The sequence below is a fragment of the Gobius niger genome, assembly GCF_951799975.1.
Source record: "Gobius niger genome assembly, chromosome: 10".
Taxonomy (NCBI): Eukaryota; Metazoa; Chordata; class Actinopteri; order Gobiiformes; family Gobiidae; genus Gobius; species Gobius niger.
This window is the reverse complement of record NC_136861.1, coordinates 9,975,177-9,992,537: the sequence shown is the minus strand read 5'-3', so window position 1 is coordinate 9,992,537 and position 17,361 is coordinate 9,975,177. Positions and strand designations below refer to the sequence as shown.

The following is a 17,361-nucleotide window of genomic DNA, read 5'->3' as shown; positions in this document are numbered from 1 at the left end:
AAACGTCCTCAGATAGATTACCGACAAATACAGAAATACAAACCATCTTAAACATTTAAAATTCGAAAGATAATTTTACCTTGAGAAAGTCTCTCACCGTTGAGGCGAGGGCTCCCAAGATGGCGGATCCCATCTCATGGCAGAGACTGAGACACGTAATTGACGCACGTGACGTCACTATATTTGAGTACAATAACATTTTCAAGCAAAAACGTTTCAAATGCCCTATATGCTTATAGTTCAGTCAACCCGTTTTATACATTTGAGTTATCAAGGCCCAAATACTTTGACCTGTTCCTGGTCCGGTTGCCTCTGGTCGTGGGGCCAAACCGGGGCACTGCCTGGGGCCACGTCTTGTAACCCGTGGTGGTGCGCTTGGGCCAACACGTGTCCTGGGCTGATCCATTTTGTTTGGTTTGTAATTATTTTGTGATTTCTTGTGTTTGGGTGTGAGTTTCTGTTGTCCCTCGTAGAGAAACGTATTTTCATTAGTTTGGTGTGAATATTTGGTATCATTTTCTATGGGTTTGTGTCTCTTTGTCAGATTGTTTAATAACCCCCCCCCCAATTAGTGTTGGCCTGCCCGGAGGAGGGGCTAGGGGGGTATTAAAAGGGAGCACTTGGGGCTCTCTGGTAGTTGGAGTTTGGAGCTGAGCTGGCGTATTGAGGAGGCCTTGGATTTGTAAGTTTTCTTTTTGTAAATACTTTTTTTTTTTCTTGTTTAAGCTGCACTGTAAATATTTGTTTGGCCAAAAAAAAAAACTACTAAATATCCGTACAAGTATGTGCAATTTGAAAAGAGCAGCACTAGCATTGCAGTGTTTTATTGAATTCTGTCTTTCCTTAATCTGTTAATCTACAACATTCTAACTGCTACAACTAATCTCTTTTCATGTCAAAGCTAAATTATGATTGTTTTTCTGATTTATTTTTTTATTTCAGACAAAATGAAGTTGTCAGCTTTGCTCCTCTTCTGTGCTGCCTCCGTGGCTCGTAAGTTTGTTTGTTGTAGAGTCTAAACTTCAGCAACATCTAACACAAACATTATGATTATGGTTTTTATGATGTCCTTGAGCAAGACACCACCCACGTTCACCATGCAGGAGAGGAGTCTAACCTTCATGTCTGTCCTGTAGAGGAGATGAATGTGCGCACCCTGATCTTTGAGTCTGAATCATCGGAGAATTATGTGGAGCTGACGCCTCAGAAGCCTCTGGATCTGAGCTCCTTCACGCTGTGTCTGCGAGTCGCCACTGAGCTGCCCCAAGAGGACCGGGAGATCATTCTGTTCGCCTACAGGACGCAGGACCATGACGAGCTCAACCTGTGGAGGGAGTTTGATGGCAGGTCTGTCATAAACAACACAAATGTCCACCTGTTCTGAGAAATTGGGGATGGCGTGATCTCGTATTGTACCTGAGCTTTGAATAAATTGGCAACATAAAAGTATCTTGTCATCAGCTTCTGTCTGGTCAAACCCTTTGTTTCTTCCCCCCTCAGAATCGGCCTGTACCTGAGGAGTAGCGGAGAAGCCGCATTCTTCACGGTGCCGGCTCTCGGCCCGATGCAGACTCACCTGTGCGTCACCTGGGAGTCCAGTTCTGGCGCCACCGCTGTCTTCGTGGACGGCAAGAAGAGTCTGACCAAAATCTACAAGAAAAGCCACACAGTCGTTAGTGGGGGCAGAGTGATCATCGGGCAGGACCCAGACTCATACCTTGGCGACTTTAACTCCGTTCAAAGCCTTGTGGGTGAAATATCAGACATTAACTTGTGGAGTTATGTGCTTCCAGACAGTTTTATAAAGCAAATGGCAACTCAAACTCTCTCTCCAGCTTGTTCTGGTGACGTTATTGACTGGAAACTGGTTAATTTGCAAATCATTGGAAACGTTGCGCATATTACCAGAAATGTGTAAAGTCAATGAAAAAGGAATTGAATGATTTTTCTGCAATTGGTATCATCCCTTTATTCTGTGTGCACATGTATCAGTGTCATGATGGCGTAACCCGGCATGTTTGTTACAGCTGGTTGACATGGCTCACCTTTGACAGATTGTTTAGTTTCCTGCAGAAAAATAAAACGGTTTGCTGGAAATCTGAAGTATATGTACTTCTTTGGGGCGAGGTGGATTAACTGAGCCCAAATGCAGTGTTGGGCAGGGCCGGATTGAAGTAAAATGGGCCCCGGGGCAAACATTTCTTCAGGGCCCCCCCATAATCAATATTTATTTATATAGTGCCTTAACAACATCTGTACATGTATTGTGTGTCTGTGGGTTGGATTTCTCTCTCTACAATGAAAGGATAAAGGAATTTTATTTGAACATGCAGAAGTTCTTAAACATAGCATGTATGTGACATATGACAAATTTGTTAAAAAAAAAAACAGTTTAGCATAATGAACCCAATTTTAGCTCCGTGGCCCTCGTAAGAACCTTTACTACTGCCAGTCTGGTGGCGGGACACATTTAAAAGGGGGGTCCTCCAAACAGAAGTCTTCATTTTAATGGTGCATTTTAACAGACCAATAGGTACATTTCTTTCCCACTTGGTTTAGACCTGGTTTATTCTCGGGTTAAAAAAAAAAAATCATAAATGTGAGTATGCAAAGAGGGAACTCGTTTACAGCCCGCACTAAGCACGCATTTTTCTCTGCTGGGCCCCTGGGCTTAACCCCTGTAAGCCCCTGCATAAATCCGGCCTGGACTGCAGGTGTAGCAAGTTCCGATTTTTTTACTTAATTGTCCGTGAGAATAAATACTATGCTGACAGAAATGGCAAAGGGAGAGAGGGATATATCACATCCATCCATCCATCCATCCATCTTCTTCCACTTGTCCGTTTCTGGGTCGTGGGGGCAGCTGTTGGAGCTGCCCAAATCACATTGCACCGGCCCCTTATGGCTCCTCCTGCAGGTGGTGGGTCCACAGAAGGACGGCCTCACGATTCTACCCGGGCCTGTTGGTCTCTCATAAGGGGCTTCTGAACCGCTCTTGGTCTGACCCGTCACCCAGGACTTGTTTGCCATGAGAGACCCTACCAGAGGCTCAAAGCCTCCGACACCAGAGCTCCAGGATCCTTCGGGTGCTCAAACTCCTCCACCACGTTAAGGTGGTGGTTCCATGAGGGGACATCCAGTTACATAATGGAAATATTTTTTTTTCACTCAAACTTGGCTGTATTTGCTGTTTAAGTGGCGCTAGCCACAGTTAGCTTTACCCGTTAGCCTGTTAGCTTCTTCTTCGTGATTCTATTAGTGTGCATTGGTTGCTCAGGTCCGGAGGCAGGGAAGTTGTAATTGTGGTTTTCTGGCCAGAGACCCCAGGGGGAGATGAAAGACCCCCCAATCATCCCATTAACACTTGTATTACCCCAGAGGGACGACGGAAAGGATTCATTAAGGTAAACGATTTACTTAGTACTGCTTTAAGAAACTTGTAATAACATGAAAATCCAAATCATTCTTTATTAAGTTGCATTAAAAATATTCTGAAGAAAAAGGGGTGATGAAACAAAAAATACATTATATTTTTGGTCAGTGTTACTTGAGTAGAAGTAAAAGTACATAATGAAAGAACCACTCTTAGTTCAGCTTCTCCTGTGATGTAACCTCGTTCTACCCGCCTCCAGTGGTAACGTAGTGACTTGGAATGTTCCACAGTGCGGCTTTAATCAGACTTTGTAAATGCATCGGTTGAAACGTTTTGTTGTGGGAATAAAATGTCATCCAAGTCTTTCTTTATTCAGGGAATAATAAAAGACGCCACACTTTATTAACTCATTGTAGAATTTATTTAACAAAACATTTATTTGGCACTTTTATTTTTTTAGAAGATGTTAACCTCTTACCATCCGCCTTAACAAAGTAACAAAGTCCAGTTCGGCTTTACCCAAATCTAAAAGCTTCTGGACTGTAGCTTACAGCATATAGGCCAGTGTAATGACTCATTTGAAAGCTGAGACCCACAAAACTGATCTTAAAAGGGATATTTTAGGATTTTTGACATAGGGCCTCATTTCCTAGTCAACCAGAGAGTTGTTGATTTCTGGAGATATATTTTTTTATTCATTCAGTCTTTGTATTTGAAGAGTTTAGTGGTGCTAGGCTAGTGCTAGGCTAGTGCATGTCTATGGTAACTAGTAGCCTGCATTAAAAACAGTCTGACCCAAGCACAGTGCACCTGAGGCAAATCACTTATAAACACCAGACTACCCATATAAATGTCTGTGTTGACCAAGTAATTTTTGAAATATAACCATTTTGCATTTAAAAGAACTTATATTAGAGCAGCATCAGCTTCCTGGTTGTAGCTACGCAGGAGTGATCTGCTCGGTTACCGGATCTACAGTAGTTTGTTTACCTGTGGCCAGCATTACTACACGTGGAATTCACAAAGGAGCTTTCTACAAATCAGATATGGCAACGTTTGGAGGACGACCCCATGGTTTTGAAGAGGTTTTTAATGCAGGCTACTAGTTACCATAGACATGCACTAGCCTAGCACTAGCCTAGCACCACTAAATTCTTCAAATATAAGGACTGCATGAATTTAAAAAATATATATATCTCCAGAAAATCAACAACACTCTGGATAACTAGGAAATGAGGCCCTATGTCAAAAATACTGAAACATCCCTTGCGTTGTTGCCACTTTTTTTTGACATTCTTTTTTATCTTTTGTCGCTTTTTTGTATTTTTTTTATTGGGTCACATTTGTCAAATTTTTTGCACTTTTTGGGGTTTTTTTTGTTGCCCTTTTGTGACTTTTTTGCTACTTTTTTACCCTTGTTTTCTTGTTGTTTTGGTCGTTATTTTAATGCTTTTTAATCAAGAAGCTTTTAGATTTGGGTAAAGCCAAACTGGAGAAAATGTGTTGGGTTCAGGTCGGGGTTAAGAGGTAAATAAAATATAAAATTTAAATGCTAAACTCCACTACTTAAGTAATACAGGCAAAGTTAACCGGTTCAATTAGCAGCAGCATTTATTGCGAGAACCATCATTTGGCGGTATTTTATATTGTGCTTCCTTTCTAATCAGCAACGTTTCATATCTCCTACAAATACTTTCAAAATGTATCTTTAATTTCAAAATTCAGTCAGGTTTTAGAAGCATGCACAAAAAAAAACAATATCTAAATACATAAAAAGTTTCCTACAGCTAAGTTTCCTTCGGCTGGCGTCGTTTTCAAGTTCCTTCCCAGTGAACAATAAGGCATAAGTCGCATTTCGTCAATAAAAATAAAAGAGTCTCAGAGTGGGACGGTGGGATGAAGCTAAGTGCTGAGTGCGAGTCCATTTCCAAACCGTCAGTGTGTTGGGTTTATCCATTGCAGTCCGTCGGCAGTGTCCGAAAGCAGCAGCGGTTTGTGCTGTTCTTTTGCGGGACGGGTTTCAGAGCAGCAGCTTCGACCCCGCCCCAAAGTCCAACCTCTTTACCAGACTAGGAAAAAAGAATAGAAGCATTAAAAAGAAAAATAACAAGGCTTCAAATCAAAGGAAGACGAAAATATGCCACAATCAACACCACTTTGTTATGAAGACTTTTACGGGGGGGGGTTAAGATGAAGGTAAACTATATCCAGAGGTGGGTAGAGAAGCTAAAAGGCTAATTAAAGGGGCTAGATGCAAGTTGGCCATGTTATACTCACTACTGCCCCCTCAGGTCATACGTGTAACTGCACCTTCCACATTAAAGGAATAGGCCACCGTTTTTACATACTGAGACATGCTCTTACCTCACTTTAGCCGAGTTAATATATCCCCGTCTGGTCTTGTCCGTGCGCTCTGCCAGGCAAACGGAGCACATACGCAGCCTCTCTTTACACAGAAATGTAGCATGTCGATTTTATAAGCAGATAAAAAGGGGGACTATATTGTGAGGCGTAATGATACGAGGAGCAAAACGTCCGCGCAGTAACTCCTAAAGACTTCCCCCCGCTCACTTCCGTCAATAACCTTTAGGAGTTACTGCGCGGACGCTTTACTCCTCGTATCATTACGCCTCACAATATAGTCCCCCTTTTTATTTGCTTATAAAATCGACATGCTACATTTCTGTGTAAATATACTTCGCATGAAAACACTTCACGTAACTTTATTTAAATAGGGAACACGTGGAAGAGCTTGGTAGCTTCTATCGTGAGCTTTTTTGGAGCTATATGACATGTGGGAGAGGCTGCGTATGTGCTCCGTTTGTGTGACAGAGCGCACGGACAAAGACCAGACGGGGATATATTAACTCGACTAAAGTGAGGTAAGAGCATATCCCAGTATGTAAAAACGGTGGCCTATTCCTTTAAGCTTGTGTGATGACACTTCGGACCTGAATTAACATCTTTTTGAGTGACAGTGCAGGATTTTAGAGGCAGTTGTGGTGAACAGGTCTGGGCTCATTCTACACATTAGGACATGGCTGGAAAATGTAGGGGGAGTAAAATATATAGCGATCATCATCACATCAACACTTGAATTACCCCCATAGGGACTACGAAAAGGATTTATTAATGTAAACAAGTCACTTAGTACTGCTTTAACATGCACTGTCCCAACCAGCCCTCTGGCTGCTTCGAACATGACCATATATGGGCAATTCCACAGATGCCGTCTGTGTCTGTCGCCCCTGAAGTGAAATTTGTCCTCTCCATTTGATCCGCTTGCATTATCATAAATCACCGTTTCAGACACAGTGCCTGAACTGACCTCTTGTTGTAATGGCCGTTGTTTGGTTCCTCTGAGTTTTGTTTTTCTCCCGGTGTGGCCACGTGCGCGCTCTTGTGGCTCTGCTCGTGCACGTACTGTCTGCACGAGGCCAAACGAGACTCCAGGTTCTGCACAGAAACACGGGCATCGTAAAAATATGAAACAATGTCGTCATCCGGACTGTTACAGGACTGGATGAGTTGGAGTTGGATGAGAACATTTCACAAAACTAATTTAAAGTAGCTAATGAGACTAAAACCTAAATGCATTATCCAGAAATGTTTGTTGGCCATTAAAGACAGAATGAAAGGGAAAAGAAGAGAAAGCCTTAAAAATCAAATTCATGGACGCGCTGTGTCCATATGGGAGAAGCAGTGCAACATTATTAATAAACATGTTTGAATACCATAAAGAATCACATTTTTGTCGAAAGGAAAAGATTCAAACAAATTAAGAAAAATGTGCCAAGAGTTTGTTCCTCAGAGATGAATTCAAGGTTTCTGCAGGTGGCAGCAAGTCAAATTTAATGCTTTTTAATGACATTTTAATGCCTAAATACTACATCTTTAATGCCACAAACACAAAAAAAGAAAGAAAGAAAATTGGTGCATATTTAATTTTGTAAGATTTGAATTTGTTTTGGAGTTTGTTTGTGGGTTCTGTCTCTAAGGAAAGATTATATTTTCCCAAAAAGTTTGAATTAAAGCAGAACTAAGTAACTAGCATGTTGTGTGAGAGTAAAAACTACGCTGACAGAAAAGACAAAGAGAGAGAAGGCTATTGTTCATCCAATTACACAATGGAGATCTTTTTTTTTTCACTCAAACTTGGCTGTAAATACTGTTAAAGTGGCGCTAGCCCGCAGTTAGCTTTGCCCGTTAGCCTGTTAGCTTCTTCTTTGTGATTCTATTAGTGTGTATTGTGCCTCCGACCTGGAAATAGGGAGTTGCAATTGTGGTTTTCTGGCCAGAGACACCAGGGGGAGATGAAAGACCTTCCAATCATCCCATTAACACTTGTATTACCCCCAGAGGGACGACGGAAAGGATTTATTAAGGTAAACAAGTTACTTAGTGCTGCTTTAAACTCCACTTTGAATCTGATTGAATGTTCATAAACCTCTTACCTGCCATCATAGGGTTAGGTGTAGCGTTAGAGTGATCCAAATTTCAAAGCGTATTGACAGTGAAGCTCACAGCCTATATGCCAGTGTGATACCTCATTTGAAAGCCAAGACCTTCTAGTTTCTAGTAATCATAACAATAAGCCTTGCGCCCTGATCGGGGGGACGGCAAGTAACAGGTTAATGATGTTCCGCGGAAACCCTGGAATTAAGACAGGAGAGGTGTTTGGTTGTAACAAGGCTTCTTTGGCCAAAAGGTAAGGAGGCGGTGGTGGTTTGTAGCTTCTGTTTAACCTCTTAACTCCCGCCTGAACCGAGAGGATCTTTTTCCTCACGTCATCAGATTTTTTTCCCATCATTTTTTTGTTGGGCATTCAACTCATTTTTGTAACTTTTTGTCACATTTTTGTCATTTTTTCGTCAAATTTTTGTCCATTTTTTGTCACATTTTTGTCTTTTTTTTTTGGTCATTTTCTTGAGACATTTTTTGCCACTTTTTCATCAATTTTTCGTCACTTTTTGTCAATGTTTTCTCGCTTTTTTGTAAAATTTCCATCATTGTTTTCGTCTCAGTTTTGTTGCTATTTTCACAGCTTTTTTCCAGAGGCTTTTGGACTGGGGTAAAGCCAAACTGGAGAAAATGTGCTCGGTTCAGGTGGGGGTTAAGGGGTGAAAGGGCGAGCAGACTCACCCCGACTTTCCTGAGCAGCTCTGACACGATGTTGAGAGCCGAGATCCTCGCTGACGTCGTGAAGGACATCCCACTCCCACTGACGCCCTCTGCTCCAATCAAACAAAAGACATCATGATTTAAAACAAATAATCTGTGCACATTTCAAGCAAAGATATCAGCATTAAAAAAACAGACTCATAATGAATACTGACCCCTGCTGGTGACTGGTGTAGCTGCAGTCGACTCCGGCGCTTTCGTTCCTGAGGCTTTGGTCTGTGTCGGGTCGTCCTCCCTCGTTTCCTCTGCTCTTCGGTCCAGGGGCGTGAGGGGGGGAGTGAGGGGGGGAAGGGGCAAAGCGCTCAGTGATGGTTTTCTTTCCTGTTTCTGCTGCACAGCCAGCTCCTGCCTCAGATCTGAAGAAAGACGACATTAGGTCAGGGCTAAATCTACATGGATAAACTGTATGATGAATTTGCTACATTCATGGATGTCGAGAAAGAGGACGTCGTGTTAGTTTGTGTGAGCGAGCAGGAGTCAGGGTGTGATGTGAGCAGCCGTGCACCTCTGGCCTCGTCCTTCAGCCTCTGCACAGACTCCAGCAGGTTTTCCTTCTCGTCCAGTTCACTCTCCAGAAACGCGTTCCTCTCGATCACCTGGTTCATCCGCTGCTCGAAATCCTCCAGGGACATGATGGTGGCTCTGAGAGAACCACACAAAGGAAATGTTAATGGTTCGTATCTGAATTAATTCTGTTAGTTTGGCAGATTTCGCAGGTGGAAGAAGTCGATGGAGTGAAGTGAAGAGTGAATTTTATGGTTGTGATTTTGGTCTTGCAATAGAAACACGCCGTTTGGATCTGTCTGACAAGGACAAGATGAGACGACATCTCTGAGCCACATCATTCAATCAAAAGACATCATTCTGTGACCTTTTTCACCTTGACAGAAGACTATAAAACAGCTGTGAAGATAAAACAATGCAGGCAAAACTACCCAAAATTGAGGTCTATCCGTTATTACGTGATCGTTCTTAACTAACCATCACTGGCAAAGATTTCAGTTACAAAAATGCCAATCGTTGTCTGCCATTGAGCCTATCAGTAGGTTTTAATGTAATAAAACCTACTTAAGGTAAAAAAAAAAAGGCTAATACAAGTACAGGTGAATATTGACCCCACAAATGTATTGCTCATATTTATTTATTGAACTATAAAATTAAGGTTGGAAATGTAGCTTAAAAATACAGTTTTAAAAAGTGTGTTTTTCTCTACTTTTTTTTTTTTACCAGAAAAGGACTGTTTTTCATTTGCCAATTAAAAAGTAATCGATAAACCTATAATATAACACTTTTTGGTAAATGGCATGTTGTCATTAGAGAAGCAAAACCTTTTCTGTGGGACTGCGAAGGCTATCAGCCTGGGAATCCCCAAGCTGCTGTGTGCCCTGGAATCATTTCGCACTACACAGCAGCCTGGGGACCATGGCCGAAATCTTCGCATGGATTTGGGGACCAATCACAGAACGAGGAGGATGACGCACTATTCGACATACGGAAGCTTGTAGTTTCTTTACGAATTAAAAAAAAAAGTTTATTTACGGATCCAACATGAGAGCAGCAAACGTGATGCCATCTTTCGATCAAGCTTTAGACCTTGTTCTAAATAGTTTCGCTCGAAAGTTTACAGCGGGTACGTCATACGTCATTGGATATGATACGATTGGCTACGGCTACATGCAGACACATGATAGACATTCGTAGCTCCCAATAAACGACTATGGACAATCATAAACCACACCTCTCCTACGAGAAAATTAATTGGATTAAATATAACTTGTGACATTTAGTCTGACGATAGCCAGAGTGTGGCGTCTGAGAAAATAGCTGGCAGGCAAAGTTAACGTCGACATCCTAAAATACACAGGGGGAAAAAAATAGAGACCCTTGAACTAAAGGTAGGCAGGTAAACTCTCACCACTTGTGCTTTGGAGTATTTTCATGAGCTATTTATACACAAAACGTTAATCTTGTCCCCACATCCCCATCAGTGTCCCCCCCTCTGACCTCTTGGCGCGCTCCAGGTCGTCGTTGGCCTGCTCCAGTTCTCGGATGTACCTCTGCAGCTGGTCCCTCACGGCTGAGGTCTGGGACAGCTCAGACTCCAGCTCTGAGACCTGCCTGAAGGCCTCCGAGTGCTGCGCCTCATACTTCTCCTAAAACAAAAAGAAAGCAGTTATTTTAGCATCTCTAAACCTAGTACGACCGCACTGGTTTTCACACCGCACTTTTCTCTTCAACATTTGGTCCCACATTCACCCATTTGCCCGAGGACACAATAGTATTTCACATGGATACTTCACTTTAATGCAGTGCAGTGACTGTTTGTGCCGTCGCCTGAAGACGCCACTGTCAGCTGCCCCTCAATGAAGCCTCTGTTCACAACCACAGCCACTAAACCGAGTCCATACCAGAGGAGTGAGAGGATGGGGCTCAACAAACTCTGCATTTCCCTACGATGTGGTCCCAGAATCAGGTTCTCAACCCAAGCATGACCCAACATTGTGCAGACCTGCTTCTTCCCGGGAAAGGTGTATCTGATGAAGTTCTGTAGGAATTTAATCAGACATCTCGATAACATTTGTTTTGGAAATCTGAGGAAATCTATTCATCAACCCAACAGGCTTTTATGGGACCTTTATTAACCTCTTACCACCCGCCTTAAAGAGACTAGATGCAAGTTGGTCATTTTATGCTCACTACTGCCACCTCAGGTCTTACGTGTAACTGTAGTCTCTATATTAAAGAGGGGGTATTATGCTTTTTTCAGCCACATAGCACCAGTCTATAGCACACTACAATGATGACGAAACCTTCTGTTGGTCTGTAAATGCAGTAAATTAGAATAACTGCCTTGTATAAAATTGCTCTTTCAAAATGGCGGTAGCAAATGACTTGAAATAGGCCTCTGTCTCTTTAAGAACCTCTGACCCTTTCCGACACGCCCCCTCCACACGCTGTCTGTGGCATCACAACACTGCGCTCGTTGTCTCAACTGTATTGAAACTACGATCGGTGCATTTTAATTTTTATTGTTGGAAAGGAGCTACTGTTTATCACTTTGTGAACAATGGCCACACAGGATATTATTTGGAGACGAACCTTCCACACCGGACGCTTGGAAGGGGCTCTTGCCTGAAAAATAACTGCTGTTTGGAGGCTATCTCTTTGCATCTGCCATGCCCTATGGATCTCTAACTATACCCCCATGGACGACACCAGGATCTGCAGGAGCCCATACGATTCAAAGACGGACATTATCTGTGCAGGTGGACAATGGTTTTTCGAGGTTACCCCGTTAGCTTGTTATAATCGACTACAGCTCATTGTTGATGAAAAGTCTGTAATAAACCACAAATGTGTAAAGCCAGGCTCATTGTGTGATCATCGTAAAGGCTGCTTCAAGTAGTTGCCTGCTTTATTGACGTTATTTGTGCATAATATGCTGCCTGTTTTCAATGAATGTTGTGAAGGTGAAGGTTGTTAGCTTGTCGCGGCTAATAGTGCCTTAGCTCCGGGAGAAAACCACTCGGCTACGACTCACTGTAGATGAAATGTGAGCAGTAAACTACAAAATCAACAAGCCAGGCTCCGTGTGTGATCATCATAAAGGCTGCTTCAAGCAGTTGCCTGTTTAGTGACGTTTTCAATGCATAATATGCTGCTTGTATTCAGTGAATTTTCCCGTTAGCTTGTCGCGGCTAGCTTGTTAGCTCCGGGAGAAAAACACTCGGCTATGTAGATGAAATGTGAGCAATAAACTTCCAAATCAACAAGCCAGGCTCCGTGTGTTAATCATTGTTAAATGGTTCTTTATGTGTGTGGTGGTTTTATTGACTTTATGTGTGCATATTTCTCGTTTTCACGTGATGACTCGAGGTTTAGCCTAGCATTAGCTTTCTCCGGAGGCTCTGTGCATCATCAAGGCCCAGCGCAGAACCAGACACTGAAATAAGCGTTCTTGTCACCGGTTTTAATCCTGGGTGTTTCGGTAACAGAAACACTGATGTGTGTCTTTGTAAAAGTCTGCTGTGGCTCCGGTTCACAACACATGAAGCTAATCCTCCATGATGACTCTGTTTACATCTTAGGGCTAGACACTGCGGGGAGGGGGTTCTGCTGAGGAGCAGTGGTTGGTTACTCGGCTGGTGACGAAAGGTTGGAGGCGTATCCTGGAGGTCGGAGGCGTTTCCTGAAGGAATCAGGCGTTTTATCCCTAAAATGGCTGCCATCGGAGTTTTTACAGATTACTCGAAAATACGTGAATGTGCCCAGGCAACACTTCAGGCATGGTTTTAATGAGGGAATGACTTAATAACATGATGTAAAGCTTGAAAAAGACGATTTTGCATAATACCCCCCCTTTAAGCTCGTGCATGACGGCACTTCGGACCTAGCCTGGTTCTACCAGACCCTCGTACTCATTGAGAACAATTTGAAGAGCTTCCATTACGTTCGTATCCGCCGCCATTGCCAAACTACAACCAGCAAATGTGGCGCAAATGCTTGACGCACTGTCAACCCCCGCCTCCCCCGCTCGCTGAACGGTAGGTTGAAACTCAACCGATGTAACGCGGCCACTGAGATCAGACCCAGACGTAGCATGTAGGAAAATGATAATTGACCGGAGTTTACAGATGGCCAAGGCCAGGCTAGTTCAGAGTACCCCAAGTATCAACACATTAGGACATGGCTGGAACATGTAGGGGGAGGAAAATACTTAGTTTTAACATTTTTAAACTCCGTATTGTCCCTTTAACCGAGTGCATTTTCTCCAGTTCAGCTTTACCCAAATCTAAAAGCTTCTCGACTGGAGCTTACAGCCTATAGGCCAGAGTAACGCCTAATTTAACAGCGTTTTCTCATCGCTTTTTGTTTCTTTTTTGTCTACATTTTTTGTCACATTTTCATCCCTTTTTGTTGCGTTTTCATCCACTTTTTCATCTTGTTTTTGTTCACATTTTGGACACTTTTTTCAAGAAGCTTTTAGATTTGGCTAAAGCCTAACTGGAGAATATGTGCTCGGTTCAGGTGGGGGTTAAGAGGTTAAATACTTTTACAAACTTAATTATTTCACTTATTACAAAAGATATCACATCAGGTGTCATATACCTGTTGTAATGCCCTAAAATCTTTGAAAACACTGTCAATTACTTCCTAATTTCAAGAGGATGACCCTATATTAGGACAGATATGATGACGGCTGCTGGCATAAGTGAGATTTTTTTCATCAAACTTGGGTCCAATATTCTCGGACGTGGAACCAAATGCAGGGTTCTAATCTAGACAATAATTACAATTTTGGACCACCTTAAATCTCCCAGCGCCACATCTCTCGGATTTGTACCTTGTAGTTGTCCAGCTCTGTTCGGAGGCGGTGGTTGAAAAACAGCAGCTCTTTGTTTTTGCTCTCGGCTTGTTTGAGCTCAGTCTCCAGCTCCGACTCGTAATCGCGACTCATCTGCTGAAACTCTGCCAACTCCAGCTGCGCCTCCTCCGCTCTGCGCCCACAACCAGAAACGAGACAAAGAGGGATGAGGGCACGGTGACGGATGACTCCAAATGAAGGGCTGATGCTTTTGGTGGGGCAGGAAAACACAAACACAAAACTTCTTGGGAGCTTACAAATAAACACGTGAATGATTAAATGAATATATGATTGAATAAAGGTTATAAAGGTTAAGTTGACTTGCATTTGCTGTTGTTTTGTGGCTCGTTCTTTCCAATAGTCCACCTCGTCCTGTAGAGACTCAAACGCCGGAGTCTCCAGGTCCCCCATGTCTGAAAACAAAACAAAACAAAAATGAAGGAAAAAATTGATCAATGAAATCGTTACAGAATTTAATCTCCTAACCCCCGCCTTAAAGGGACTATACAGAGTTTAAAAATGTTAAAATAATGTATTTTCCTCCCCCTACATGTTCCAGCCAGGTTCCAATGAGCTCAGACCTGTTCACCATAACTGCCTCTAAAATCCTGCGCTGTCGCTGAAAAATGTGTGACTTCGGGTCTAAAGTGTCGTCATGCACAAGCTTAATATAGAAGCTGCAGTTACGCATAAGACCTGAGGTGGCAGTAGTGAGCATAAAATGGCCAACTTGCATCTAGTCTCTTTAACTAAGTGCGTTTTCTCCACTTCAGATTTACCCAAAAGGCCAGTAACGCCTCATTTAAAAGCTAAGACCTACCAAACTCATCTAAACTTTTTCCTCGCGTTGTTGGCGCCTTTTTGAAATCTTTATCCATAGCAATTTTGTTGCGTTTGTCACACTTTCCACATTTTTGTCACTTTTCTGACACTCTTTTGTAGTATTATTGTTGCTTTTTTGCTACTCTTTAGTTGCATTTTTGTCAAACATTTTTGTTACTTTTTCTGTGTTTTTTGGTTGCGTTTTTGTCACATTATTTTTCTGTCTTTTCTGTCAGTTTTTGTCACTTTTTTGTCACTTTTCAGTAGGGCTGAAACAACTAATCGATTAATCGACAACTAATCGATTACTAAAAAAAATGTCAACTATTTCAGTAATCGATTAATCGTTTTCTAGCAAACACAGACTAAAATAGAGCAAAAAAGACTAATTATCTATTTTGGTTGAAAACCTACTTTGTTTTTAAGGTTAGGGTCTGCAGTGTTTTGTACATTATAAATTTCATTAATATCTGTCTTTGTCTCGTCCAATCAGAAAGCAGAATTAGCACAAAGAGCCTCCTACAAACGTTTACTTTTAATTTACTCCATCAACAATACAATTTCCATGCGCCAAGCGATTAATCGATTAATCGTAAAAATAATTGGTAGATTAATCGATTACCAAAATAATCGTTAGTTGCAACCCTACCTTTCAGTCACTCTTCTGTCACTTTTAAAAAAAAATCAATTTTCTGTCACTTTGTGTCACTTTTCTGTCAATTTTCTGTAACTTTTTTATCACTCCTTTGTTGCATTTTTGTCACATTTCTGTCACTTTTTTTGTGCCACTTTTCTATCACTCTTTAGTTGCGTTTTTTACACACATTTTTGTTACTTTTTCATCACTTTTTCAATGCATTTTTGTCGCATTGTGTCCCTTTTCTATTGCTCGTGTTTTTTTCGTCACGCTTTTGTCTCATTTTTGTCGCTCTTTAACACTTTTTCCATGAAGCTTTTAGATTTGAGTAAAGCCAAACTGTGCTCTGTTCAGGTGGGGGTTAAGAGGTTAAAGGTACAGATATTGCAATATAAGTCAAAGTAGACCGTCTTCAATCAAAACAACACAAACATATCAAACTAAAACAAATCAATGCCACCTTTAACTCATAGTTTCTTCAGAACTTATTTGCTGTTAAAGTGCTGAGGTCACAGGAGTGGAAACAAACGTAATAAAGTCCTATTTTTAACACGTCTCTGCGCGAGAGGCATCGCATTTGCGCGACAGTAAGTCATGCCTTTTCCTGGGAATATAAACAGCTTTTATGGTATGCCCTGTTGTCTATTACAAACAGAGGATAAGATCACTTGTTCTAACACGAAACACAATAAAAACTATAGTATAATGAGTGAAATATGGCTGATTTGGTCATAGTTTGTGACGGAGAGACATCTGAAAGACAGACCAGCGGGGTGCTTCACAACAGGACAACTTGAAAGCTAACGGGACCTCAAAAAACACAAGGAAATAGCGAGTGTTAACAGCTAATTTAACTTCCAAGTGGGTTTATTGCAAGTTCCGCACTTTAAATCGCAGATAAACTCACCAGAAGAAGGATTACGAGACGGTTTCAATCAACAATCAATGAGCTAATTTAAAGGGCTAGCGCTGAAGACCAGCTGCTGCTGCCGCTGGGGGAGAGCAGAGGAGAACTTACCTCGACCTTCTTTAAACGCGATAATTACACTTTCACGATCTTGAATAAGCCCTACAAGAAAGTTGAAGCATCTATTGATAAGTAGGGAAAAGGTTAAAGCCCGAATACGAACAAAACGGGTTTAAAATAAGTTCTAAAAGTTGGATAACGGAGAATAAAAGTAGCTAGTTCCCGAAGAGGACAATACGAGAAGAGGGCGTTCATATTGTCAAAGCGGCTCAGCCAATCAGAGGCGAGCGTGCTGCGGGTTCTCGGTTTCTATTGGACGACAGCCTGTCAATCAAATGTTGATGCTCATAGTTTAATTTATTTAGAAAGATTGTTTTAACCCCTTAATCCCCACCGGAACCGAGAGGATTTTCTCCAGTTCAGCTTTACTCAAATCTAAAAGGTGCTTGAAAAAATGTCAAAATAGCAACAAAAAGAAGACAAAAACAAGGATGAAAAAGTCACAAAAACAAGGATGAAAAAGTCACCAAAAAAGGCACAAAATGGCAACAGAAAAGCAATAAAAAATGCATTGAAAAATGACAAAAAAAGTGACGAAAAATGCAAAAAAATAAAAAGTGATGAAAAAAATATTAAACTATGACAAAAAAGTGACGAAAATTTGACAAAAAAGTGATGAAAAATGACGGAAATGTGATTAAATATGATGAAAATATGATGGAAATGATGAAACTGTGATGAAAAAATAGCAAAAATTGGATGAAAAATGATGAAAAAATGATGAAAAATGACAAAAAGTGATGAAAAATGATGAAAATATGATGAAAAAGTGATGCAAAAATGATGAAAATATGATGAAAAAGTGATGCAAAAATGATGAAACTATGATGAAAATGTGACAAAAAAATGACATATATGTGAAAAAAAATGGCAAAAAACTGATGGTGATAAAATGTAATGAAAAATTTCGAAAATATGATGAAAAAATGACCCAAAAAGTGATGAAAAAGTGATGC

General features: G+C 41.4%; 3 protein-coding genes across 3 annotated transcripts in view; 1 reads left to right on the top strand and 2 right to left on the bottom strand.

Annotated features, from left to right (window-relative positions):
* The window catches only part of LOC306968995 (C-reactive protein-like), a 289,059-nt gene that overhangs the window by 207,622 nt on the left and 64,076 nt on the right, over nt 1–17,361 (bottom strand). The window lies entirely within an intron of this gene.
* LOC306968581 (C-reactive protein-like) lies at nt 946–2,019 on the top strand. Its single transcript, XM_079563998.1, has 3 exons — nt 946–993; nt 1,137–1,347; nt 1,501–2,019. The coding sequence occupies exons 1-3, from the start codon at nt 948–950 to the stop codon at nt 1,916–1,918; spliced, it is 675 nt and encodes a 224-aa protein (XP_079420124.1). The 5' UTR covers nt 946–947; the 3' UTR covers nt 1,919–2,019.
* Nucleotides 4,871–14,330, bottom strand: LOC306969048 (nuclear distribution protein nudE homolog 1-like; the record flags this gene model as incomplete). The annotated part of the gene is made up of 8 exons (XM_079564659.1): nt 4,871–5,442; nt 6,702–6,829; nt 8,516–8,604; nt 8,710–8,910; nt 9,060–9,196; nt 10,559–10,707; nt 13,899–14,052; nt 14,245–14,330. 8 exons carry the CDS (start codon nt 14,328–14,330, stop codon nt 5,394–5,396), a joined length of 993 nt encoding a protein of 330 aa, XP_079420785.1. The 3' UTR covers nt 4,871–5,393.